We start from the raw sequence: 27,036 nt of genomic DNA on the forward strand, positions 1-27,036 counted from the left end.
CCCTGAGACACTGAGCAGGCTATAAACAGGATCCTGGAAAAAGGGAAAAAAAAAAAAAAAGGTGGACCTGGAACAGGTTGTCTGATCTGAGATCACCTCATCCCAACACATCTCCTCTGAAAGGAAGGAGGAAGGAAATTTCCAGAAGAAAATCAATGATGTGACTACAAATTCCCTGCACTTCCCTTGGAAATACTCCCTCATCCCAAAGCATGGAGCAAACAAACACATACACAGGGAAGAGGGAGAGAAGTGAAACTCTCAAAATTTAGCCCCAATTCCTGTGTACCAGCAGAGCTCCTGCAGTGATTCTTGAACAGACAAACACCTCCCAGTGACACTGATGGGGACACACAGCACCTCGCCCATCTGATCCCCACAGAGCACACCCAGCATCTCAAATTGATCCCATCTGGACACATCCTGGTGGGGATGCTGCTGGTGATGAGCCACAGCAATGACACCTTGGTGAGGGACATGCACAGCCCCTTCCACCCACACACAAGTGCAAGCAGGACCCCAAACCTGCACAAGACTGCAGAAATTCCCAAAACCAGCCACAGTGCCTCTCTTCACGACAGGATTCCCACAATTAATGCTGCCCTGCTGCACCCATGTTACATTTGCAGCTGGCAGGCTGAAGGCACCTTGAGCAGGTTCTATCATTGTACTCTCTCTGTACAAGGAATCACCAAATTGACAAATCTCCTGAGAACTGGGCTGGAGCCAGCAACTCCTTCCCTGCTGGTGCTCAGGGCAAGTCTGAGCTTTCCTTGTTAAAATAACCCACATTGCCTTGACAAAGCAGTGGCTTTTACCTTCCAAGTGAAAATGTTTCTAAAAAATTTTGGGGTTAGTCACCAGGGATTTTAAACTGAAATTTGTCATTCTTTATATCGAAGAAGCAGATCTGGACTTTCTCTTCTCTCCCCTTCCCTTTTTTTTTTTAACCTAGCTTTAAATTAGTTCTCTTCCCACAAAATCCCTCTTCTAGGTAACAGAGAAAGAGCAAAAACAACACATGAAGCCAGGATGGGTAAATACCACTCTTCTCCTTTCTTCATAAGAGAGAATAAACACTTAAGGTGTGGGAGTGGCTCCACACTTTTCATTTTCCAAATTCAGACCACTACCAAACTCTGAATCACATTTGCACAAGGCTTTTTATGAGGGTAGTTAGTGACAGGACAGTGGGGGATGGCTCAAACTGACAGAGAGAAGATTTACACTGGGTATTAGGAAGAAATTCTTCCCTGTGAGGGTGCTGAGGCCCTGGCACAGCGTGCCCAGAGCAGCTGTGGATGCCCCTGGATCCCTGGCAGTGCCCAAGGCCAGGCTGGATGGGGCTTGGAGCAGCCTGGGACAGCAGGAGGTGTCCCTGCCCATGGCAGGGGTTGCAATGAGATGTCCTGTAAGGTCCCTTCCAGCCCAAACCATTCTGTGATTCTACACATCTGCAAGAACAAACCCTAAATTTAAGACATATCTCCTTTTTAATTCTTCTTTAAAGCATCATTTCAGCCAGCTCTGAGAAGTTCTGGGTGAACTTGTGTAACTGCTGCAAATGTGCAAGTGAAGTGCTCAGCTTCAAGCAGGACCCCTCCAAGATCTCTTCTCCTTTCTTGGGTCACCAGGTCAGGAAGCCACTCAGGCACTTCCAAGTGGTCCCAATTCCTGACATAATGAATTTTCTTTAGGAGAAAGTTCTTATCTATGGAGATAAGCTGGAAATCCTGATGTACCTCCAGAACTATAAATAATTCCCACCTAATGAAGTTTCCCTCAGCACCTCAGAGCATCTGACACACAACTATGCCAGCAGAAGAGGGAGAAGGTGGAAGTAATCCAGGTCACCACTTAGAAAAGCAATATATTCAAGCTTTGTTTGAAACAGAAGATTCCTTGGGAGAAGATCTACAGGGCATGGAGATGCTCTGCAGAGAAATACAAGGAGAGACTCCACCTAGAACATGACCAGCAGATCACGCTCAGAATAAGAAGATAATTTGTCCAATTCTGGCACCACTAAAATGATAAACATAAATCAGAAAGCAATGTAATAGTCAGAGCATCTCAGCAACTTCTTCCAGTCTGTTGCCACACTTGGTAGTCCCAACCAAAATTATCAGGCTGCAGAAAATGAATTCTCCAGGGGAATCCAGTTCTTACCCATCTTTCCATCTACATCAGGCCTCCATTCCACCGGTCCCAGACTCTTGTGCCTTATCCTCCTCTCTCAAGCATCCACCCTGTAATGAACATACACAGAGATTACAGATGAATTTTGACATGACAACAGGGTCATGGAGCACTTTTCACAAAGCCTGTCCCCACCATCACCTGACAAAGAGGAGAACCTGATTTAGGAATGGAGAGCAGGAGTCTGCCCTCCTCTGCACGCACCAAAGGTAACACACCACAAACCTGGGACCTCAATGGTTTTTAAATCTTGGGGTGAACAACCTGGGCTCCCTTAAGAGCAGAACACTTTAATTACATGATATGTTAATGTGTTTTTACATGATTAATGTAACCCTAAAGCAACACCATCTTTAACACTTTGGATTCCACAGCATCCCTGTGGGATAACACTCACTTGGGGAGCAGACTGACAGCAGGACGTGCAAAAGCAGTCCTGAATCAGAGCAGAAACCTAAATTTAGGCCTTCCAAATGGCAACCAAGGTTCCCCAAGGCTGGTCCAGCTTTCCCCTGATTGCTTGGGCAAACAGCTGAGCACAGGCAGCTCCCAGCAGCAGTGACTGCCCCACACACCCCTCATGGGAGCTGTGTCCCCAGGAGCCCTCCCAGAGTTTCTGCCTTCAATCTGCCCCCAACACCAGCACAGAAATGGGCTCAGGGACCTGCCACCCTGCATTCAGCCAAACTCCTGCACCCAGAAAGGTTTTTTGGGTTGTTTTGGCCACCAAGAAACTAAAGCACACTTGAGCCTGCTGGAGCCTGTCCTGCTCACTAATGAAAAACCTCATTTTAGACTGAACAAAGGCAAAATCCACCTAAAGATGGGCACCTTTTAAAGGACACTGCAATAGAAGACAACATCAAATTCCACTTTAGCTGCCTGTTAAGCCCTCAGATTTCTTAGTCATAAACCTGCATGATAGCACAAGGAAAGGGAGAAACACCTCAAGAACTTGATCAGACTTGCACAGGGAGTGAGACATTCCTGCCCTGCAGTCACTGCAGGCTGCCCTGAAGTCAGTGAGGGCTCCAGGACACTGACTTGGATATTGGAGTGTTAAATATGAGGCACTGGCCACAAATGGCAGGAAAAGGCACTTTGAAAACCTCCTGGCTTGGTCAAATCAATTCAAACACAGCAACAAATCTGAAGAGGACCAGGAATGGTCCCAAGCATGGATTAAAATGATTTTCTGCAGCTCTGGTGCCTCGGTGCTGCCAAGCACAGGGTTATTTATCCAACCTATTGTGAGAGAGACGAGCAGGAAGGGAAGGTGAAAAGAGAGCAGCAGAGGCAGAGACATCCAAGTGCCCTGAGCGTGTTGTTCCTTCTCCTGCAGCTTCCTCCCAGGACAGCAGCATCAGCCTGAGAGCCCAGGGCCACCAGGAACTCTGCTCTGTCCATTCCAGCTCCAAGGAGGAGAAAAGGAAGTAATTAAACAGCTTGAATGGTTAAAAATCCTACTTAGAGAAAGAACTGCTCAGTCTGTGCAACACTGAACCAAGAGGGAGCAGAAAACCAGCAAGAAAGCAGAGTGAAAATTCCATCTGATTATAACAAGAGCAGGAAACAGCCCAAACCTTCACTTTTGCTTTCAAAGCTGCTGTGACACTTCCAGGAATTAAGCTGTGTGCATAATTTGCACTGAGGGCCACAGGCAGATAGCCTGGATCAACTGTAAATTCCTGGGACAGCCCAGGCTAACTCTCCTATCAGAGTAATAGATTTTTCTAAAGTCTTCCTGGAGACCTTCCAGACCTTTCCAAACCATATCTAGTCAGAAAAACAAGCATCTACAGGAACTGTGCAAACGAGCCCTGGAAAAAAACAGGTGATCTTTCCATCAGCAGAGCCCTCCCCTGTGCTGCTCTCCATCACCTCTGCCCCAGCAAAGCCCTGAGACCCCCCTGCCCAGCCCTGGTGAGCAAACCAGCCCCTGCACACAGGGCAGGAAATCTCCACAGATACACAGGAGAAAGGAGGGTTTTCTGGTTTAGCAGAAAATGCTAAATATTCTCAATGCTGAGGACAGGCAGCCTTCAAACTGGACTGCAAACACTGGTGATTTCCGTGGCTTCCCAAAAATACATACCAGCAGCTTCCTGTTCCAGAAGGACAAATTCCTGTTTCTAGTACAAATTCTGTCCTATTATTATGTCCCTTAAAAAACAGGGAGGGGGGGGGAAAAAATAAGAGGGAAAAAAAAAAAAAAGGGAAAATCTTTTTCCTACAGATGCTGTTCCAAGCAGCTTCTCCTCCCACTCCGCTCCCTGAGCAGCGCTGGCATTTTGGGACACAGAACCTGGGAGCATCTGAAACTGGGCTCCCACTGGCCACTGCACCCACAGAACTCTGTAAATCTACTGGAAATCTCCCTGGCAAGCAGTGAGAGAGCTCAGCAAGGTGTTGGCTCCCAGGGGTGCTGGGGCAATGCATTCCAGGTTTGTGATGTGCATGCAAGAGACTCTGCCTGCCCCAGTCTGCTCAGGGAAATGCTGGAAGTTACTTCACCTGCAGGAAAGCCCAGCACAGATGCTCTGATCCAGGGGAAAATATAACAATAATAATATTATTAATAATAATATTACTGTTATAATAATAAACACAGTAATAATATAATTATAATTTAGTTATTATCATCATAATATTACTATAATAATCGATTGTTTATCAGTTTTGATTTGCCTGAGCTAAACTTAGCAGACAGAGTGGCTCAACTTCTTTATAGCTCCATAAGTGCAGGGTATGAGTATCTACATGAGAGATGTATGCAAGGTTATTAATCCACTTGGAAAATTAATCCCTGCTTTTCTTTTTTTCTTCTTCCCATACTCCTGGCTGGGAAGGGATTAAGGAAGACTGAGCTCAAGGGAGACAACAGCTCAGCTACAACATATCTGCATCCTGCCTCTGAGTTAGATTTGTGGATCTAAATCACAGAAACCAAAGCAGGGGAGAAGGGGATGGAGAAGTGTGATTTTCTCCAGGATGTAAAGGAAGATAAAACAAAGGGACCAGGGAATTACATAGGATGAAGGTTAGGAAAGCAGGAAGATGCAGTTCAGCACTGAGAGCTGGAGTGACCTGCAGTCTGCTATTGATATTTGGGATTTCCAGTATCACCTGCCCCAAAAAGGGTTGTTCTTACCCTGCAGAGGCTCAGCATCCCCCATAAAACACAGATTTCATGGCAGCAAATCTCACCACTACTGCAGCACAGGCAAACAGCATCTCCCTGTGCAGTTTATCACCCCCAGGCTTCCAGGGAAAGCAGCACCTCTTTATTCCTGCCTGAGCACCACTTAGCACTTGGGTTTGGAGGTGTAGGGACACACCACTGCAAAAAATAAAAAATAAAAAATAAAAATCCACAGTTGCCCCTGAAATAGGGCTCGGCTGGAAAGCTACTCAAAGTAGCATTGCTAAAATTGGGACTTTCCTTGTTTTTTCAAGCAGCAGGGAACATGTTGGGCTCAGAGAGTTTAACAAGCAAGAGTCAAGCGGAAAAAATCTCTCTCCTTTTTAAGAGTTGACCACATTAACTTTCAGCAAGTTTCCGGGAGTCCTGCCAGAGCACTGGAGTTTTGTATACTACGGAACTGTTAAAAATATTATTGTAAATGTTATTTTCAAAAAGCTTCAGAGGCCAGAGCTGGGGTAGTGTAAAAAACAACAGCGAAGCAAATGAGATTGTTTTAATGGTGAGAACACAAATGGATGTGTGCTGATAGCTCAGGCAGCCTGCAGGCTTGGCAAAGAGGGATTCAAAGGCAAAGGAGAGTTGGAATATTACAGGTTAGTTGGAATATTCCAGGTTTTCTCTGATCATCCCAACCTCATCCTTACAGTTTTCTCTAAACTACAGAACATTCAACCTGGAACTTGGATCCATATTCTGGGATGCACAAAACAAGAGCTAAATTTTGGTGCCACTTCAGACACAGAAGACCCTGCCCTGAAGGCATTTTCCATCCAGGTTATCCAAAGGATACACCACACAAGGGAAGTAAAAAAAAAATAGCAATTTAAGACTGTGCATCTCTGTAGATGTAGAACTTAGGGACAAGGTTTAGTCATGGATTTGGCAGTTCTGGGTTAATGGCTGGACTCTGTGATGTTAAAAGTTCTTTTCCAGCCTAAATGATTCTCTGATTCCATGTTTATGAGCATGCAGCTGGGATGGGCTTTCTGCAGACACGTGTGCAGCCTGGCCAGGTTTGCAGGTGTATCTCCCCAGAGAGCTCAAGGGACAAAGTTCATGTGCCAAGATGAGGAGAATAAACCTCCCCTGAGGTTTTATTCAGGCTGCTGAGCTGGAGGTGACCTGCACAGAGCAGCAGAGCTCATGGAAGGAGCCAGCCCATGCTCTGGGAACCACAGCCCGTGAAACCCAAGGAGCAATTCTGTATCAGCACCATCAGCTGAGGCTTTGTGAGCGTGTTCACAGGGGTCCCAGGATGAGGGAAGAGATGAGGATCTGGCTCCATGTTTCAGAAGGCTGATTTATTATTTTATGATATATATTATATTAAAACTATACTAAAAGAATAGAAGATAGGATTTCATCAGAAGGCTAGCTAAGAGTAGAAAATAAGAATGAATAACAAAGTCTTGTGTCTCAGACAGAGAGTCCGAGCCAGCTGGGCTGTGATTGGCCATTAATTAGGAACAACCAACATGGGCCAATCCCAGATGCACCTGTTGCATTCCACAGCAGCAGATAACCATTGGTTACATTTTGTTCCTGAGGCCTCTCAGCTTCTCAGGAGGAAAAATCCAAAGGAAAGGATTTTTCATAAAACCAAGGCTTCTTCTCCCCAGTTTGGGCCATGACACCCCAAAACTGCTCAAGAATCTTTCTCACAGCACCTGCTGCTGGGAGAAGAGATCTGTGTTCAGAAGCCATCGTGCTCAGTGGAGGATTCCTTCAGCCAGTGACCCAGCCAGGGCAGCTGCACTTGACAGAAAAATCTCCTGAACCATCCTGTTCCTTCCAGCACGACCTGTACTGAGAACGAGAGGTTTAGAGCCTGCCTGAGTCCTGCTGTGAACATCCATGACAGCCCTTGGAAGAAGCCACTGAGATCTTAAAACAAATCCTCTTCTCAGAAAATACTTTTTATAAACAAGATGTTCCAGACAGCACGCTCCGGTACGTTATCATAGAGAGGTTTGGGTAGGAAAGGATCCTAAAGATCTTCTGGTTCCACCCCCTGCCATGGGCAGGGACACTTTCCACTATTCCAAGTTGCTCCAAGCCCTGTCCAACCTGGCCCTGGACACTTTCAGGGATGGGGCAGCCACAGCTTCTCTGGGCAACCTGGGCCAGGGCCTCCCCACCCTCACAGGAGAGAATTTCTTCCTAATACCAAATCTAAATCTCTCCTCCTTCAGTTTAAGACCATTCCCCCTTGTCCTATTACTCCATGTCCATGTAAGAAGTCCCTCTTCAGCTCTCTTGTAGCCCCTTTAGGTACTGGTATTTTTCCCAGTCCCTTTTCCTGCTTTGCAGTAATATTCCTTTACTAAAGCCAGTGCAGTTATCAGTAATATATGCTGGCAAATTAAAGAGCTTTGATCTTCCATACAGATCTCAAACCTCTGGAACAATAAAACAAAGCAGCAAATCAAAAGGATTAGAAAGGACTCTTCTACCAGCAAAGGTCAGACACCACAGCCCCATCAGGTCAGAGTTAATCTATTTTACATGTAACAGCTCAAGCAAAGCAAGTGTCCAGAGAACACACAGGTTCCCCACCTGTTTGGGTTTTTATTTTTATCAGGGTTTGCACAGAATTGTGTCTACTGAACTCCCATTTTTTACAGAGAAACTGGTGGAGATGAACCAATTTGCAGACACCCTGATTACACCCCAAAGCCCACCTCAGACCCTCTGTGCCCAAATCCAAGTTTTCAAATTGGGCACTGAAGTGACCAAGTCCAAAGGATCCTCACCTCCCAGAGGAGGCTGGGCCAGGATTATTCACACACACAGCCCTGCCTGTGAGGATGAAGATCTGCACCTAGGGGAGGGAGAGCACTGTCCTGCATCATTTTCCCTTCCACAGGGCAAAACCCTGTGCTCAGACAGCTCTCTGTGTATTTATGAATCAGAGGGAAACCCTGATTACAGCTACAGAAACCCTCTGATGCCAATGAACATTCCCCCCAAGCGAGCACAGCAAAGGGAAGGTATTTCTACATATAATATAAAAACCAATGCAGAAGAATGTTGTCATTTCTTCCTCCTGCAGGTTTTCATTGCCTTATTTTTCTATTTCTCCTCAAATGACCAAAGATTTTGTCAGAGGGAAATTAAAGCAAAACTGTGTATCTGGAAAAGTGAAGCTTCAGGCCTCTTTCTTCCATGTTACTGGGAAATACAGGAAGGAGAAGGAGCAGAAACCAAAAAGGAGAATAGATAGTAAAACCTTCAAGTGAAATAAGCCATCAGAAAAGTGTTTGTCTCAGAAAAAAAAAAAAAATCTTTCCTTGGGAAAAGCAATTGGGAGAAAATCATGTGGTATCAGAAACAAAGAGCCCATGAATGGAGCTTTACCCCAGAGAGCTGCAAAGCCAAGGTTGTGCCAGGGGGAGCCTGGCCTGAGAGCTGGAATCTGCACCAGGGACTGGGATTCCAAGGTCTTTTACAGTTGTTTTGTCCAATTAACTTTTAAAACATACTTCACTTGTACTTTTCTACCAACAGCTAGTTATTTCTTTATCATGCAACATCTACATTGCAGCTCTCCTCAACTAATCATTCTATACCACCAACACAACAGAGAATAGAGCAGATAAAAAAGAAAAAAAAAAAAACTAAAACACCCAAAATCTTCCATTTTGTCTTCTATCTACTTCCATACTAAAAACCCAAAACTCTAAATTGTTCACCCTGTAATAAACTATACTATTATAAATTCCAATTCATCTCAAAGCCTTACAAGCCCTCTCCATAAACAAAGCTAAAAGCAATGTTTTCTTAAAAATCAAGACTTATCAAAACAAACTGAGAAATATTCCCTATGCCCTAAGTTCCAACAGGTATCAAAAGCATAACCAATCTCATGGCTGATCCATTTGCTCCAACAGGGATTTGAACACTAAGTGACCAAGCTCTGGACTAGGAAGGAGGGTGATTATTGTATTTGTGGGGTGCCCCATGGCAGGAAGGAAGGATGAATCTGACTCCATGTTCTCAGAAGGCTAATTTATTATTTTATGATAGTATATTATATTAAAGAATGCTACACTAAACTATAGTATATATAGTTGTTCTCTATACATTGCAAGAGTTCTTATTGTCATTACATTGTAAAGGTCCCACATTGCCTGACAGAGTTTGTGCCTCCTCGATGTTTCTTGTAGGCAGCTCCTCCAGGCACTGACTCCTCCTTGTCCCCACAGCAGCCAACTGACTCCAGATCCCACCCATCCACTCTTTTGTAACACTCTAATTATTGGCTACAGCTGTGGCCTGTTAACATCAGGCTGCTCCTAATCTTTAGTAATTGGCTCAGCTGCAGCTCTTTAGGGGATAAGATTACATTCTATACCACCTTCATTTACACATACTGTATCCCCCTACATATAGTCATACTATAATATATACTATATATATATATATATTTCATTATTATCTTTTTAGCCTTCTGTAAGTATCCTTTCAGGATACTTACAGAAAGCTAAAAAGAAGATAGATAGGAAGGATAGGATAAAGGATACTTACAGAAAGGATACTTACAGAAGGCTAAAAAGATAACAATGAAAACTCCTGACTCTCTCCAGAGTCCTGACACAGCTTGGCCCTGATTGGCCAAAGAGTCAAAACAACTCCCAGCAGAATCCAATGAAACAATCACCTGTGGGTGAACAATCTCCAAACACATTCCACATGAGCAACACAGAGGAGAAGCAAATGAGACAAGAATTGTTTTCCTTTTCTCTGAGGCTTCTCAGCTTCCCAGGAGAAAAATCCTGGGTGAAAGGATTTTATCAGAGAATGTGAATGTGACAGGAGATCCATCCCATGGCCTTGGCATGGCATCATGGCAGGACCAGGGCTTTGAGGCTTCTTTGCCAACTCCCACCCTCACCCCAGCTCATGTCTGACCCACTTTCCCTGCCTTGCACAGAGGATGGAGAACACACCTGGCCATGCCAGGAGCCTTTTAGAAATGCAGCATTTCCCCCCAGCCTGCAGGGATCAATAGTCCCTGGCAGCCATCCCCCTGCACAGCTTCTCTTTAACGAGCACAGCCTCTCCCCTGCAGCCTGCCTGGCTTTTATTGATCCCAGCCAGACTTTCTGATCGACTGCAAAGCCCAGGGCTCAGGAATAATTGACCACTCTCTGCTCTCTCAGCAGCCACCTGGTTGATTTGCTCCTTCTCTGTGGGCAAGAAGCACAACCACGACACCACATGGGGAGATCAGGACCCCAACAGCCACCACACATTTTGTTCAGGTCCTCTCCTTGCTCGTGCAACTCTTCACATGTTCTAAGTGTTCACTTAGAGGGGAATGTTTATTGGCATCAGAGGGTTTCTGTAGGTGCAGCTGGCATCAGGGTTTCCCTCTGATTCATAAATACACAGAGAACTGTCTGAGGTCAGGATTTTGCGCTGTGGAAGGGAAAATGATGCAGGACAGTGCTCTCCCTCCCCTAGGTGCAGATCTTCATCCTCACAGGCAGGGCTGTGTGTGTGAATAATCCTGGCCGAGCCTCATCTGGAGAGGTGAGGATCCTTTGGACTTGGTCACTTCAGTGCCCAATTTGAAAACTTGGATTTGGGCACAGAGGGGCTGAGGTGGGCTTTGGGGTGTAATCAGGGTGTCTGCGAATTGGTTCATCTCCACCAGTTGCTGGAGGGGAGGGAGGTGGTTCTGCCATGCAGCTCTGGATTGAGATCTCTCCAGTGGGAGAAGGCAGAGCTCAGTGAGGGCTCAGTGGAAGCAAAGATTAAGAGCCAGCTGTGGTTTTGGGCAGAAGGAGCAGGATTCTGCCCAGCCCCAAGACTGAGCTGCCTCCATGAGCTAGCAGCTGTGGTTTTGGGCAGAAGGAGCAGGTTTCTGCCCAGCCCCAGCTCTCAGCTGCCCCCATGAGCTGCTGGCTCGTGCCTGCCATCACTGGGGTGGTGATGGGGTTATGAAACAAGCACGTGGGGCAGCTTCCACAGAGGCTTTGTTCTCCTTGTCCTCTGGACTTGCAGTATCACATGAACTCAAGTGCCCTTGCCTTCACAGTAAAAAATGAGCCACCAAGAGAGGAGGAACCAGAGTGTGAGCAGCCAACCATGGGCTCACAGAACCTTACAGCCTGCAGAGCATACACACTGCCCAAAGCCCAGAGCCCTCAGGGCCTCCCAGGTCTGCCCTGCCTCTCCTGCCAGCCCTTCCCCACCCAGTTTTCCCAAAGCTGTGGTTGTGCAGAGCCTGAGCACAGCCCTTGCTTGCTGCAGTGCACACAAGGCAGCCTCTTCTCCAGAAGGGTTGCCCAAGCTGTGCCATCACCCAGGAGTGAGCTGCTCCCCCAGTGCAAGGCAGCAGCTTCCTGCTTCCCCCTACTTCATTCCCCAAGCCTGGTGGAGGGAAGGAAAGATGATGACACTGAGGAAAAGGTGGGTTTGCCTCTAAACCCAGCTCAGGGCATTGCAGAACTCGAGACAGAGCATGACAGCTCACCAAGGCCAAGAGCAGTCTGCAGGGGAGGCAGTGGGATGAGTAATTTCCTCTCCTACCACGTCCAGCCTGGTGTGGAGCAATGGAAAGTCACAAATGTGGGCATTTTGTCCAGCTCAGAGAAAGTCTGACCTGGAGACTTTCAGGGAAGAGAAGCCCATCACCCTTGAGAGACCATGAGCCATCAAGGCAGCTGTACAACACCTCTGAACTGGCAGAGCAGCTGCTCCAAAATCAGGTCACTTATTAGGCACAGTGGGGAAGCAGTCAACTCCTTTTAGAAGAAAGCTCTGGAGAAACACAGCTCAGCTCAATATTGATTCCCACGGCTCCGTTACAGACAGACAGAATTAATTTCCAGGATGGAAAGAAACATATGCCTGTGTATCAAAACAAAATACAGAAGCCTTTCCAGTCCTCTGGCTGCATTTCAATGCAAACCAGAAGGCTGTCATGATAGAAAGATTTCAGTTTTCTAATTAATCCTCCCTGCTGAGAGTTTAATGCTGCTAATTGATGAGGAGAGGTGGTGTCCAGACAGTGCTTGCAATTCCTTTTTACATCTTTAGGCCAAGTTCTCTCTAAATTAAATAATGATAAGGCAGATTTGTTCCCTGTGTGCACTGTGCCCTGCTCCAGCTCCCTCCTCCCTGGGAGATGTCTGGTGGAGGAGGGAAGGGAGGCAAAGCCCATGTCAGAGCTCTTTACAAGTGCTGGAAGTTTTCCTGGAAAACGTCATCTGTGATACTGTCACTTCCATAGGAGAAGCCAAGAGAAAGACCAGTGGTGCCAGGGACACTGCCTGTACCATGAAACACCCTCCATGGATCTGGGAGAGCTTCTCCCCCTGCAACAGAGCAACTGCTCAGCCAAGAGATGTCCCATAACACTCCCAAAACCCACACAAAATGTACCGTGATGTCAGGAAATGGATCTGCAGAACGGCCCCCGGTGCCCAACCAAGTGCCATCACCTGCAAAAAGATGTCACAGGTGCAGAGGGAGGTTGGCTGCTCACCTGCAGGACAGAACAGTGCTCATCCTTAACCCTAAATATTGATCCCACACTGGTGTTGACCTCTGGAGCCAGCAAAGTGATCCTTAGTGCAAAAACCAACACAGCCTCAGTAGGAGAAGGCAGCTCAGCACATGCCTGGATAGGAAATTCCTGCTCCCATTCCCTACAGGAGCACATGCTCCAGTTCTTCCCTGATCAGAATTTGTCCCTTTGCTCTCCACACTCAGAAATTCCAACCCCAGTGCTCTGAGCTGCATTTGGGTACTGAGAAATGAAATCCAGCCCACGTTCACCGTGCTGTGGTTACTAAGCAGTAACAAACCAAGCAATGCTGATGGTCCCCAAGCTCTGGCCTGACACTCCAGCACTGCTCTGTTTGTCATGGCAATAGCATTTCCACCTGCACCTCCCTGACATCTCCTCTGGGAGCCTTTCCTGTAGATCATGGCCAGCAGAGCCCAGGCCAGCTGTGCAGAGGTCCAGCTGGCTGACCTCTCCTTTCCAAAAGGCTTCTATTTTTTCCCCCCTTTATTATTATTAGTTTTCAAGCCACCTACTCCATCATAAATATCAAGTAAAATTAGCTTATTCCTAGAATGCTATAAAAAGACAAGCTCATGCCTGCACAAACTGACAGCAAGTTAAGGAGAAGGCTCCAACCATGCCAAGAATGTCAAGTTGAGAGGTTTTGGCCCTTTTACTACAAAATCCTATGGCTGCAAGCAACAATTGCAACTGTGCAGGTTGAGTCACCTGTGTGCAGAGTTTCTCTCTCACCTGCTGCTCCTCCTCAGTGCCTGAGCAAACCCCTCCTGTCTCCCCTGTTAATAAATCCACACCAGGGAGAAAAGCTGCTCGCAGCAGGGAGGTGGATGGGATGATCTAACAGGACCTTTCCCATCTCTTTTCTGCTTAGTCACAGGACAAATATCTCCCAAGCTGTAGAGGAACACGCTGGCTCTGCCTGCCTGTGGTGGGAGAGTTGCCCTCTGAAGATGTTTTGTTTTCCAGATGTTCACAGAATCCCAGAATGGCTCTGGTGGGAAGGGAGCTCTGGAGATCTCCCAGTGCTGAGGGAGGCTCACCTGGAGCAGGTTGCACGTCCAGGCAGGTTTTGAATACTTCCAGAGACAGCTAACAGGGCTTACCCAAGGGAACTTACACAAGAGAGGACTTGCATGAGCCTGGTTTTCACCTTCAGCAAGCTCTGAGGCACCCAAGCAAGTCCCCCAATTCCTGTCCCACAGCCAGGAGCAGCACAGGAACCTCATTTCTGTGCTATCAGAACACTGCTCTGAGCTCCCAAGCCTGCTCCTGTCCAAGATGGAAAGGCACCTCCTTTACTTTTGCAAAAGGCAGGTTGGCAAGAGCACAGACAGCAAACATCCAGGTCAAGCCTCTTTGACAGAAAAAAGCTCAAAAAGCCCCAACCACCCCAGAAAGGGAAATGCAAGGAACCAAAGGGTTTGGGGAGAAGAGTCTCCAATGCAGCTTAGGTCTTTAGGTTTGCATGGCAATTTGCATTGGCATTGATTCATGCCACAACAGCAGCAAGGCTCTGTCTTGGTTTTAAAATGCCTGAAGAGTGCAAGGCTTCCACAAGAGACACAACCCAGAGAGCACCTGAGAGCCTCAAGGCCACAGATCTGTGAATTTCACCACGCAAGGAGAAAAACATTTCACTACATAAACCATTAAAAAGACCATTAAAAAAAAGTTAAAAAACCCCACACCATTAAAAAAAACCAAAAACCACAAAAAACCAACCACAAAAAACAACAACAAAAACGCAAAAAATCCAAAACAAAACAAAACAAAAGCCAAAAAACCCACCAAAACCCACACAGCCTAAATATCTCTTGCAACAAGATGGACACCAAGGGATGGGGCAGCTGGGAGTAGAAGGTTTTGCTTCATTTTCTGCTGAACAATGGGATAACCCTGAGCATTGCAAATTCTCACAGGATTCTGTGTTTTTCATAAGAACCTTGTTCCTGGAGTCACATGATTACATCAGAATCACACTTCCCCTTTTTTTTTTTTGTTAAAAAGAAGTATTTGCAGATGTCAAAAGCTGAAGAAGTGTAAGTCATGTCTGAAATGCTCAAACATGAAGGAATAGAAAAATCTGCTTTAAAAGAAATAAATCTGCATTTTTTTGGAGGAAAGAATGTGATCCAAAATTCCTTTTCACCAACACTATACACTGGAAATGTTAGACTGGACAGGGAGTGACTTAATTTTGGGGAGAGGTGGGTTCCTTCAACATTCCCATCTGTAAGTTAGAGATCAAAAAAATACAGCTTTCATAGCAACACCTGCCTAGAAATTAGGCAGCCCCTTTGGGGTACCCTGATACTGGCTTTCCTAGTCAAAAGAACATTATGCACCGGGGGACAATACCAAGGCACAGCAGTTTAAAAAAAAACAATAAAATAATAATACAGCAGAATTGTCTTTCCAAGTTTTGTTCCCACTTGTTTTATCCAGCATCAAGCAGGGGAAATTCAGCTATGCCAGCTCACCTGCTGGCATTCCCTGCTCACCAAAACCACCAGGGTCACAGCTGCTGGTGGATCTTGCACAGCAGAAATTTACCTATAAATAAAGTCTATCAATAAGGACCTGACCTTCTGAAAAAGCCTGTGCTGGGTCTCACAGAGCTCATCCCATGGTCTTGCTGAGCCTGGGCCAGCATCACCATGGCACTACAGGCACCTGGGCTGCAGCTGCCCACCAGCTCAGGTACATAAACTTTGGCCACGTGTTCAAATAAATACCCAGGAGCACCACAGAGAGCAGAAGACCTCAGGTCACGTTTATTTCCTATTTTTGCATGGAAAAAAACAATTAAGACCTAGAAGATCGTTGGCGTGCTAGGCCATGCATTAAATACACGCATATAAATAAATAAATACATTAAATATCCATGGAAAAAAGAGGGTCAAGACTACACTTCTGGTTAAATCAGTGGTTTTTATCCATTCTCTCCAAACTAACTAGCAAAGATGCAGAGAAATCCATAGGTGGAGGAGAACACGAGGGGCCTGAGCAGTTGTGGAGCTCCCAGCAGCTCCTGGCACAGGGGGCTTGGGCAGGCAGCAGCCCTGAGCCAAGCCCTGGGGTGGCTCCATCACCTCCCTGGAGCTCAGCTTCCCACCCCTCGAGCTCCAGGGCTTTGCTTTCTGTCAGCTTTTCACAGAGACAGCAGCAGGGCAGCTCCTCCTGCTCGCTGGGCACAGAGCAAGGGAAGCTCAGAGAAAGGGAAGCTCAGAGCAAGTGTGAAAAATGTGCATTTTATGATTGGCTTTTTGCAAATATTAAAATGAATATTCTATCTGTTGTGTTAGAAAGTAATGCTGTATTAATTCTATTAAATAGTGTGTTAAATAGAGTTTTAGGCTATAACATAAGGTTAAAATAGAAACTATGCTATGTAGGATAAGTTTTTTTAAAGAAAGGACTCACACTGAGGCAGCAGCCACAGGACACCTGAATCTTTCAGAGAAAGAGAATTTATTGCCCCATTATCAGGAGAAACCAACTTCTTCCCACCTCACTCGGGCAGGATGACACCATCAGGATTATGAGGAAGAAGCTGACACTGACCAGACAGAATCCTGTGTTTGAATGGAATTTATGCATCATATATGAGATGTATGAATATACCACAGGCTGTTGCTTTTAAGGGTTAATCCTCTGTTAACCTGGGTCCTTTTTCAGGCTTATGCAGCCCAGAAAAGGTACCCAGACATCAGTAACTCTTTGTTTCTGTTGTCTCGTATTGTCCTAATCCAAATTGCCCAAATTATTATTACTCTAATTATATTACTATTTTTATAGCCATTTTATTACTATTAAAATTCTAAAATTTTAAAAGCAAGTGATTGGCGTTTTTCACAGCAAGGGGAGCTCCGAGCACGGGGAGCTCCTGGCACAGCTCTGGGTTCCTGCCTTGTCTCAGCCCAGCTCCGGGTGAAGGAGCCCAAACCTGTTCAGTCACATTGTTCCTGCTCAGCCCTGGCCCAGGGCCGGGCCATGGAGCTGCTGCTGTTCCCAGCACAGATCTGCAGCTCCAGCCCTCAGCAGACCAGGACACCCTTCTGCCTGCCCTGGCTGCAGAACCAACCCCAGCCAAGATCCAGCACTGACCGTGCCCAGCACTGGAGGCTGGTTCACAGCTATCCAATTCCTGAACTGCCACTGTGGAACACACCAAACCCTGGCTCCTGCCAGCCCTGCAAAGGATGGGCACACCAAACCCACAGCACCACAAACCTCCCTCCCCAAACAATTCTGCCTGCCCAGGATTTCCCCTCCCTTCTCTCTGTCTGCTCTCAGGTGTCTGCAGACAGTGGCTGGGCTTGGGAAGTGTGAAAAATGCAGATTTTATGATTGGCTTTTGGCAAATGTTAAAATGAATATTATATGTGTTGTGTTAGAATATAATGCTGTATTGATTCTCTTATGTAAGTGTGTTAAATGTAGTTATAAAATATAGTTATAACAAATATAGGTTATAACAAAAGGTTAAAATAGAAACTATGCTATGTAGGATGCTTTTTTTCTAAAGAAAGGACTCACACTGAGATAGCAGCCACAGGACACCTGAATCTTTCAGAGAAAGAGAATTTTTTGCCCCATTATCAGGAGAAATGAACTTCTTCCTGCCTCACTCAGACAGCATGACACCGTTAGGATTAAGAGGAAGAAGCTGACACTGACCAGACAGAATCCTGTGTTTGAATGGAATTTATGCATCATGTATGAGATGTATGAATATGCAACAGGCTGTTGTTTTATTCCTGCCAGCCCTGCAAAGGATGGGCACACCAAACCCACAGCACCACAAATCTCCCTCCCCAAACAATTCTGCCTGCCCAGGATTTCCCCTCCCTTCTCTCTCTGTCTGCTCTCAGGTGCCTGCAAACAGTGGCTGGGCTGGGGAAGGATTACACAGAGGCTGCTGCAACCTTGCTGCAGAGGTGCCAGAGCACCTGGGGACCTCCTGCCCTCTGAAGCTGTCACAGGGCTCTGATTCTCTTCTGGTTAATGTTTATCTTGCTGCACTTGGTTCTCAAGGATGTCTGTGCTGCTGCCTTTGAACCACACAGGAAAAACACAGAAAGTGAATCCAGGGTCTACACGTAAATAAATAAATATTTTTTTAAATAATAATCAGATTATCCAAACACTAAAACACCTCTTGCTAAGACTCTGCTCTGCTGCATCATCAAAGTCCCCAATTTGAGCAAACACGGCCAAAAAAAAAAAAAAGATTAAATTAATGAAATTACAGTTTTGTTTGTAGAATTTCCTCTGTACCTCCTTCTCCTTCCCCAGAAAGATTTGCTCCAAAAGGAAAATACCACTTATCATGTTTCTATCCTTGCTTATTTAAGAAGAGAACCACAGCCTACAGCTCTGAAATATTATTAGCACCTTTCCCCTTTTTACACCAAACCACGACTAAAGGGAACATGCTACAAAAACCAAACAGACATGGAAGTTACAGGTCCTTTTTTTTTATATTTTATTCCCTTTTTAAAATGAAGCACTTTCTGAGCCAAGCTCTAAAAACCAGATCACACATACAAAGAAACGAGTTTGGAAATCCCCCTCCCTCCACCCCCACTGCTATTTGCTAAGGAAACCAGATGCCCAGAGCCAGCCAAAAAATGATCTCAGCCATTCTTAAGAGAGCCTACAGTGCATTTTCATGAGTCATGGAAAGCAACAACTCGTTGCTTTGGTAATGCTAGGTAAGCAACTGGTCATCCATCCCCAAGCAGACCTGCAGCAGTAAGTCAAAGAGCAGCCGCTGTCTTGACAGATTACATCAGAGACAGCCCCAAAACAGAGATCTGCAGCAAGGCACCTTGCAGGAGCTTTTATGGGACATAAATTGTGTCCCATGAAAGCATTTAGCACAGCCTTCAGCAGCCAGGATCCCCCATGGTCCTGCCCTGGGGTGTTGTCAGTGCTCCACGCTCGGAGCGGGCAGAGAGGAAGCAGGAAAGAGAGCGAAGCAGGGATTAGCAAGAATCCTCTTTGGGCTGGAGACACTCCTGCAGGGACACACTCCTGAACGTGGCCATGAAGGTGGTGATGTCCCGTGGGGCAGCCCAGAGACCTTCAGCCACACCTGTCCAAGGTTTTGGAAATCCAGCCCAAGACGGGTCAGGGAGGTGGTCAGATCCCCATGCACCAAGGGGAGATCCTGTTCAACACACCCCATGTTCTCCCACAAGCATTCCCCCCTTTCATCAGCTCCTGGTGACTCCCACAGCAACCACAGCCTGGGAAGCTCCCACAGGGGTGAGCCACCAAACTGCACCTCTGTGGCAACACCTGGTGTGAAAGACAAATCAACTTCCCAGGTGATGATGAAGCAGGTACAGGAAGCCTTGCTCCATCTCACCAAACCTCAGGGCACCACACCACCTCCCTGGGACAGCCCCACTGGCTCCTGAAAGGGAAGCTCTCCAGCACAGGATTTCCTGGCCACAGACTAAGACCACAACTAGCTCATTCTCATCCAGAGATGAAGACAGTCACAGTCTTCAGCACCTTTTGTGCCGAGTCCAAAAGCCAATTGTGAAAACACATCCTCAGCCCTTACAGGCTCACACCAGATTTTATTCACACCTGTAATGCTGGAGGTGAAGTTGCTGAAATATTGGAACGATTAAACAAACATTTTCTCCCTTTTTTTGTGTGTCATCAGCCAGGTGTGATGTGCATGTCTTTGACATTTCAGCTGCTCAGGAAGGGCACTGTGGAGAGTCTCAGTAAGCACCCCCAAACCAAACAGAAATAGGCAAGAACTGGCATGGCTCCTCAAATCCTTCATTTCAGCCATGTCACAAGAGGAGCAAGCAGACCTCAGCCTAAGCCACCAGAGCAGCAGATCCAGCCAGCAAAGCCACCAGGAGCCATCCCAGCAGCAAGATGAGGACAGGAGCAGGACAGAGCCCACTCTGTGCATGTGATTCCCCACCCAGGGGCCCTGATGGCGCCTGCCAGCCCCAACACCCAGCAGATGTCAGCAGGGCTTCCCTTGGCTGCCTCTGCCAGAGGAGGAACAGCTCCTGGGCCTTAACAGGAGCCAAGGGCAGAGCTTTCCAGTGCAAAGTCAAGAAATTACCCTGGCAGGATTTGTCCCACCATGATCTCTACCAAGGCACCATTCAGAAGGAACACAGGGACAGCACTAAAATGATGCTCTTCCCAAACCTTTTCCCTCTGGCACAGCTCAGCTCAGGAGCAGCTCAAATGCATCCTGCAACAACATCCAGAGCTGGACCTTGACCCTTTCAGTAAAACCAATGATGTAATAAGCTAAGCACAGCTCTGTTTATCTCTTTTACTTGCTACCAGCACCATCCAAAGAGAAATAACTGGAATATCTTGCATATTTCTCTAATGACTCTTGCTATTCTGTTAGCACCAGCACTGAGGGACTAAGACCAAGGAGCAGCAAAGCAGTGGTTTATTGACCACGAGGTGCTGAGGTTTCCCAAAAGCCACTCTCCAAGAGGAAATCAGCAGAAGGATTCCAGTAGAATAAACCAAAGCTGCAGTTGTGTGCTGAAAGGGAAGCAGAAGGCTTTGAGCCTGCAGTATGAACACTTTCCACCAGCAAGGAAAACTCTCCAGGAGCTTGGCCCAGCCTGCTCTGTTAATTGAAGGATGCTACACTGCACCAGTGCACAGGTCAGTCTCAACAAAAGGAAGCCCAAATCTCTGATTTGAGGTAATGGTTATTCATCACTTGCACACTCCCAAACCTCTCTGTCCCACAGATCCAGCTGCCACACCTCCCTCCAGCCACATACTCCCACAGCATGGTGATTCCAGGGTTATCATCCCTCTGTGGCTAACACTATCATCAGCCCCCATCTGCATCAGCCAGCTGTAGATAACAGTGTAGATAACAGTGTAGGTAACAGTGTAGGTAACAGTGTAGTAACAGTGTAGATAACAGTGTAGATAACAGCTGCCCTCTGCAATGGCACTGCACTGACCCTGCAAAAGAGGGACAGTTCTCCCCAGGGCACTCCCCAGGCATTGAGTGAGAGGAAGAGGAGAGAGGCTGAAAGGAAGAGAGTATTTGAGAGAGAGTTTCTCTGCATACACTTTCACCTGTCTGCCCTGTGATAACAAATCTCACCCTCACACCTTCTCCTCAATCAACCCTTCCTTATCAAATCACTGCCCCGTGCAGGGGATGCCCCAACCCTTGAATTTATATCTGGGCAAGATATCACTGTTATTAAGAGCTGGTGAGAGCCAGATGTGCCCATCACCCTTGTGCCCACCACCCTTCTGCAGAATCCTCATGGCTTGGGATAGAGCCCCCTGTGGCCACCTCACACAGTTAAAGGTGCTGACAGCTGACTGTGAAGAATTTAGGATCTGCTAAATTCTTCTGGGCTCTTATTTACCATGGATGGCATTGCATTATTTCCTGTTCACAACTAGACTGAGATGATTTGACTTCTGCTCAGTACAAAAGCCCCCAGAACAAGAGTTTGCAGCACAAAAGTACTGAGCAACCTGAGTAATCCACCATGCTCATCACAAGGGACTTCCATGCACATCCATGGAATGGAACAGTTCAATTGAAAGGGATCGACAGTGATCACCCAGTCCTGACCACTTCAGGACTGCGGGACAAGGACAACCTCAACAAGGACAGACCTCATCAGATGTGCCAAAGCAGCAGCACCTTCCTCTGACCCTCTGCACCAGTTCAACACAGGGCTCACTCTTACACACAATATCTGTGCTAAGGACAGTCATCTGCAAAGTTTTCAACGTTTCCTTGGGGATTTGGGAGCACCTGAAAGCCACCATGCAGGACACACTTGCAGGTGGACAAGACAAACATAACAATGCCAAAAGAGGAGCACTCAAAGCACAGGCCACAGAGCACTGATGGATGGATTCAAGGCGTTCCTACCTCCATCACAAAGACTTCTTATCTCACAAGTTACATTCCCAAAGCAACGGTACAAAGTCTTTCTCTCCATCTGAATCACCCAGCTATCAATCAGATGACTTTTTGTCACTTGGCCACTGGCGAGTATTGCAGAGCGCCTCTAATCCACCCACCCAGGGCTGGTTTTTTTTCAAGCAATTTGCTGTTTAATCACCACCTGAAGGCTTGAGCCATCCTCCCACCCCGCAGGAGCTGGCCTGGGCACAGGCTGTTTGCACAGCAGCCCACGCAGGAGCTGGGCCAGCTCCTTCCAGGATCTGCTGGAGCCGCCGGGCACGGCGCGCTCTGCCAGCCGGACTTTGGCCCAGGCAGCTTCTGAGCCAAGCCTGGCTCAGCTCCACCCCGGCTCACTGCTTGCTCTTACAGCTCCTTCTCTCCCTGGGCTGCATGTCCCAGAGTGCAGAGGATAAAAGCAGACAGGCTCTTGCAGAAGTGACAATCAGCTCTGCATAAAATGGTGCCCAGCCTGGGGTTTAACTCAGGAGAGCAGAACCAGCCAGAGATGCTCATTAAAGTCTGAGCCACTTCATCTCCACTAACATTTATAGTAGGGTCTTTCAGCATAGAAAAAAGGTGTTTGGGGAAGGCATTTGGGAGCTGAACCCCCTCTTCTAGAGGGTACAGGTATATCTTTCACTTTTGACCTCTAAATGACTCAGAAAGCCCAGGTCAAACCCTCTGGGCTCCTTTCACAGACATTCCAAGTGCCCTGGGAACAGAAGCTGGCACCTGAGACCAGACACAGCGATGACATGCAATGCTGTGTCCCCATCCCTGGTCACAGAGACAGGGGTGTAGAGCTGCAGGAGTCCCCATCGTGGGCCAGGCTGATGCTGCTTCTTCCCCCATCCTGCTCTCAGCCATGCCCTGTGGCTCCAGGGGAAGATCCTGGAACAAATCCTCACTGCCAAAACAAAGCAGGGAGCCAGGTACCCCCTGCCTGCAGCCCCTCTAGAGTGTTCTTCCCGTGCTCCTCATGCCCATGCAACGGGGAACAGCTGCAGGGAACAGTTCCCCAGGGCCTTTGAAGAGCAAGGCATTGGTTTTTAAAGGAGATCTTAGCTTTTAATTTGTGTCATTAAAGATGAACTGAGACAGACTGGTTGGATCATAGAATCGTTAAGGCAGGAAAAGACCTCTGATATCATTGAGTCCAATCATTAACTCAGCACTGCCAAGTCCACCTCTAAGCCATGTCCCCAAGTGCTACATCCACACTGTTTTTGAACACTTCCAGGGATGGTGATTCCACCACTTCCCTGGGCAGCCTGTGCCAATGCCTGACCACCCTTTTGCTTTGGGCACCAGCAGCATTTTAGTGACTAACAGGAAAATTACTTGGCTAGAGCAGATCAGAACTGCAGGGACAGACAGAAAACAAACAGAAATGCCCCCATATCCACACTCCTGCATGCTCACCTGCACTTTCACAGACAGAAAAGCCCTTATCTTGCCTGTCTGATGCTCACCACAGCACTGACCACATCAGATGAAGGCTCATGCCACATGGGATAGGGGCTAGCCTGCAGAGACAGCATGGTTCAGGCACAACTGAGATGACATTCACCACCTCTGCATCTTACACTGCACTCAGGAAAGGCAGAAAAGGTGCCAGAAAGAAATGCTGAACTGTCCTGGCCTGTGGGAAAGGGGACCTGCTCCTTGGAGGGACTCACCAAAAACATCTGGTCACCCATTTCCCCTTGTGGAGATTAAATATCTAAATAAATAAAGCCTGGGGACTGAAGGTGAACCTGCCAGGTTCAGTATCAGTGGGCCATCTATAGCTTTTCCCCCCTGTCTGGGGAAATAATAAAAATATTTAAATCCATATTCCACTTCTTATGGCTCCACACTGCATTTTCCATCTCCCCAGTGCACAGCTGACATTCTGCACATTTCTGTGCTTGGCCTGTGCTCTGTGCAAAGAGAGGAGTGGAAGGGACTGAGCCCAGCAGGCTCCTGCCATCGTCAGGCATCAGTGAGCACCATCCCTGTCTCCCACAGCTCCTTGCTGTAGGAGCCAGCCTGGAAAATGTTCGGCCACCTCCTGTGAAGGGCTGGCAGGTGGCAAGCACGTCCCTGTGCTGTGCTGCATCTCAGGATCTAAGGAGCCCAGAGATTTGCAGAGGGATGAAATGTGCTTCCTTAGGCCAGATGAACTGCACAGGTTAAACTGGAGTTAAGATTTTTTTTTTTTTCTTCATTTTCTTTCAGATGGTTCCTTCAGTCTGGAGAGCCAAGGCAGACTCCAAGCAATCACTGCCTCTTTTCTTCTACGTGCACTCCAAAGCCAGCCTGCCTTCCCCGAGCAGTCTAATAAAAGATATCCCTTCTTACAGCAAAGCCTGACTCACTTCCCTCCAGCCTCGACCAGCAGGTCTCCAACAGCAGAGAGGATCCTGCCAGCCCTCGCTCTCGTTCCCACGTCCATCTGGGAGAGCAGGCCTGGAAGCACATCACTTTCCACGCTGCAGCAGCACACTCCATCCCACGGCTCTGCCAGGGAGCCAGACACACCATGGCAGCCTCACCAGGCGTCTTCCCAACGGGGAAAATTCACAGAGCATCGAGTCCAAGCTGCAGGAGAAAATCACGAAGCATCGGGGAGCAGCAGGAACGTTCCGGACGGGACGGAGCCGCTCCTCTGGCTGCCGCAGGCGCTGGCTTTTCGCGACGGAGTCGCTTCGTCTGGGTGAAAATCCAGACCACATCTCTCTGTGCGAGAACACTTCCCTCACAGGCTCTGACAGCCTCCAAAAACATAAATGCATTGCCCATCAGCACACGTTGACATGGCAGAGCTGCGGGTTTCTGGTGGAGATTAAGGAGCCGTGGAAAAAACTGCGGCACCAAAACGCGTTCACACAAGGAAGGTATAAAAGGTCCTTTACATCCACATCCCACCAGGCTGGCAGCCCATCCAGCCTCACGTCCTGCCTCAACAGAGGAGCTTTTACAAGCTGCAAAACCTTCCCAGGGCAAAGGCTGTGCCCAGCTGTGGAGGTCTGCTCTGATCAGCAGGAGCCCTGGGAAACCTTGAATCCCTGTTTATAATTAATGTCAAATTAGGGGTTCTGGAAATTGGACCATCTGACACAGGCAGAACAAAGCCCCAAATGCAACTGATCTCATGCACACCTGAGGAGCTGCTTCCAAGAGCTGCACTCCGTGCACAAATCCTGCACGGAGCTACGTCAAACTGCACATACCAGACTGCAAATAAATCCAGAAGGTGTCACAGAAAGAAATTCCCCCCAACCATTCACTCTCACCAAAGAAGTGAAATAGCTTGACCCTGGGATCACTTAAGCCCTGCAGAATTCCCAAGCCTCCAAGTCCCAAGTGAGCCAGGTGGTTTTGGCTCATGCACCAGCAACACATGCAAGACCCTTCCCCAAACCAGGAGCAGGTCCATTCCCAAAAACTACTGGATTACAAGACAGGAATTGAAGAGGAGGATAAAGGCAGCAGCCGAGGGAGAAGCCTCTCTCCGGGCTGTGTCAGGGCCAGCAAGAGCCGTACTTGTCCACCGTGCAGGACCTGCCCAGCTGCTCCCCGGCTCCCACCTCTGCTCCGCTCCTCTCGCACAGCCGCGCAGGGCAGGGGTTTGGTGCCGGCAGCACAAATCCTTCCTGAGCATCATCCCGGCTCGTGGCACAGCCCCACGGCAGCGGCTCGCTCCGTCCAGGTGGAAATCCAGCTTTCCCAGAAATCCAGCTCTCCCAGCTCCGCCGGCCACTCGCACCACGCGGGGACGGGCTTCGGGGAGCCTTCCTCCCCGCGCTCATCCCATCCTCACCGCTCCGGACGGACGGTGCAGGGAGAGCTCTGCAGGGGAGTGAGGGGTGGCCAAGAACCCCCGCACCTCCCTGGATGCTTTCCAGGGAGCACCCAAGTGACCACATCCCGAAACCGCTGGCTCCAGACGCCAGTGCATCCCAAAACGGGTACTGGAGTCTAATCCCGGCCGCTCGCTGTCAGCAGCTGCAGCTGGGACAGGCAGCCAGGCGACAACCTGGGGAAAACAGCGACCCGAGAGCAGCAGCACAAGGCGGGGGTGTGCGGGGAGCCCCGGGGAAGTGCAGTCCTTCAATCCGCTCCGCACCCACGGACACGGCAACCCGTGCTGGGGAGCACCCTTGGGGACCCTCCCACGGCTCCCCAAACACAGCCGCAGGGACGAGCTCCCACTTGGCTAGACTAGAAAGGAAGGAAGAAAAACCCACGGAAGCCAGACCCGGCTGCAAAACTCTCGGTCGCCACTGCAGACAGTAAAATAATTAAAAGAACGAAACTATTCACGGAGGCTCGGAGCCAGCGCCCGCGGAAAGGGGGGCTGAGGACGGACGGACTTACCGGGGTCACCCGCGGAGGGACATGCGCGGCCACCCGGGGCTGGTGTCACCACGTCGGGTCCCAGCGGCTGGCGCGGCTCCGAACAGCTCAGCTCGGCTCGGCACCGCTCGGCTGGAGCTCGGCTGGGGCGGCGCACAAAAGCGGGAGGAAGCGGTGACGCGCGGAGCCGCCGCGGCCAATGGGACGGGCACGGGGACGGGGGCGGACCGGCCCCGCCAGCCACCGACCGACCGAGCGAGCGAGCGGGGCCAGGCCCTGCCCCGCCGCTGGGGGGCGACACTCGGGGCTCCGCGCCCCGGGGCAGCTCCGAAACCCGGGGGCAACTCCGACCCCGCGGCGGCTCCGAAACCCGGGGCAGCTCTCAAACCCTGCGGCAACTCCGAAACCCTGCGGCAACTCCGAAACCCTGCGGCAACTCCGACTCCTGGGGCAGCTCCGAAACCCGGGGGCAACTCCGAGCCCTGCGGCAACTCCGACCCCTGGGGCAGCTCCGAAACCCTGGGGCAGCTCCGACCCCCGGCGTGGTTCCGAGCCCAGGGCCGGTTCCGAGCCCTGCGGAGCTCCGAGCCTCTCGTTGGTTCCGATCCGCGGTGCAGTTGCGGTCCCCGGGCGGGTTCGCAGCCCCGATGCCCCGTCCCGCAGCCCCGCTCGGTGCCGGTGGTGCTTCCCTGGCCCTGCAGGTGGGATTGGCCCCGGTGAGAGTCGAGGTGAGCTCTGAGACACGGGGCAGTTCCGACCCTCGGGGCTGCGCCAGCCCCTGGGGCCGTTCCGATC

The 27,036-nt window shown here is 48.7% G+C and overlaps 1 protein-coding gene across 2 annotated transcripts in view; it reads right to left on the reverse strand.

Moving 5' to 3' along the window:
• LOC118684210 (mitogen-activated protein kinase kinase kinase 3-like) overlaps nucleotides 1-26,375 on the reverse strand; it is an 82,479-nt gene extending 56,104 nt beyond the window's left edge. For both annotated transcript variants that reach the window (XM_036378979.2, XM_036378978.2), the window contains exons 1-2: nucleotides 26,263-26,375; nucleotides 2,170-2,249 (exon numbers count right to left, since the gene is read on the reverse strand). In XM_036378979.2, coding sequence (XP_036234872.1) covers nucleotides 2,170-2,173 — 4 coding nt within the window. In that variant the 5' untranslated portion in view covers nucleotides 2,174-2,249; nucleotides 26,263-26,375. The remainder of the gene's footprint in view (nucleotides 1-2,169; nucleotides 2,250-26,262) is intronic.
• Between the last annotated feature and the right edge of the window lie 661 nt (nucleotides 26,376-27,036).

The sequence above is a fragment of the Molothrus ater genome, chromosome 1 (genome assembly GCF_012460135.2).
Source record: "Molothrus ater isolate BHLD 08-10-18 breed brown headed cowbird chromosome 1, BPBGC_Mater_1.1, whole genome shotgun sequence".
Lineage (NCBI taxonomy): Eukaryota > Metazoa > Chordata > Aves > Passeriformes > Icteridae > Molothrus > Molothrus ater.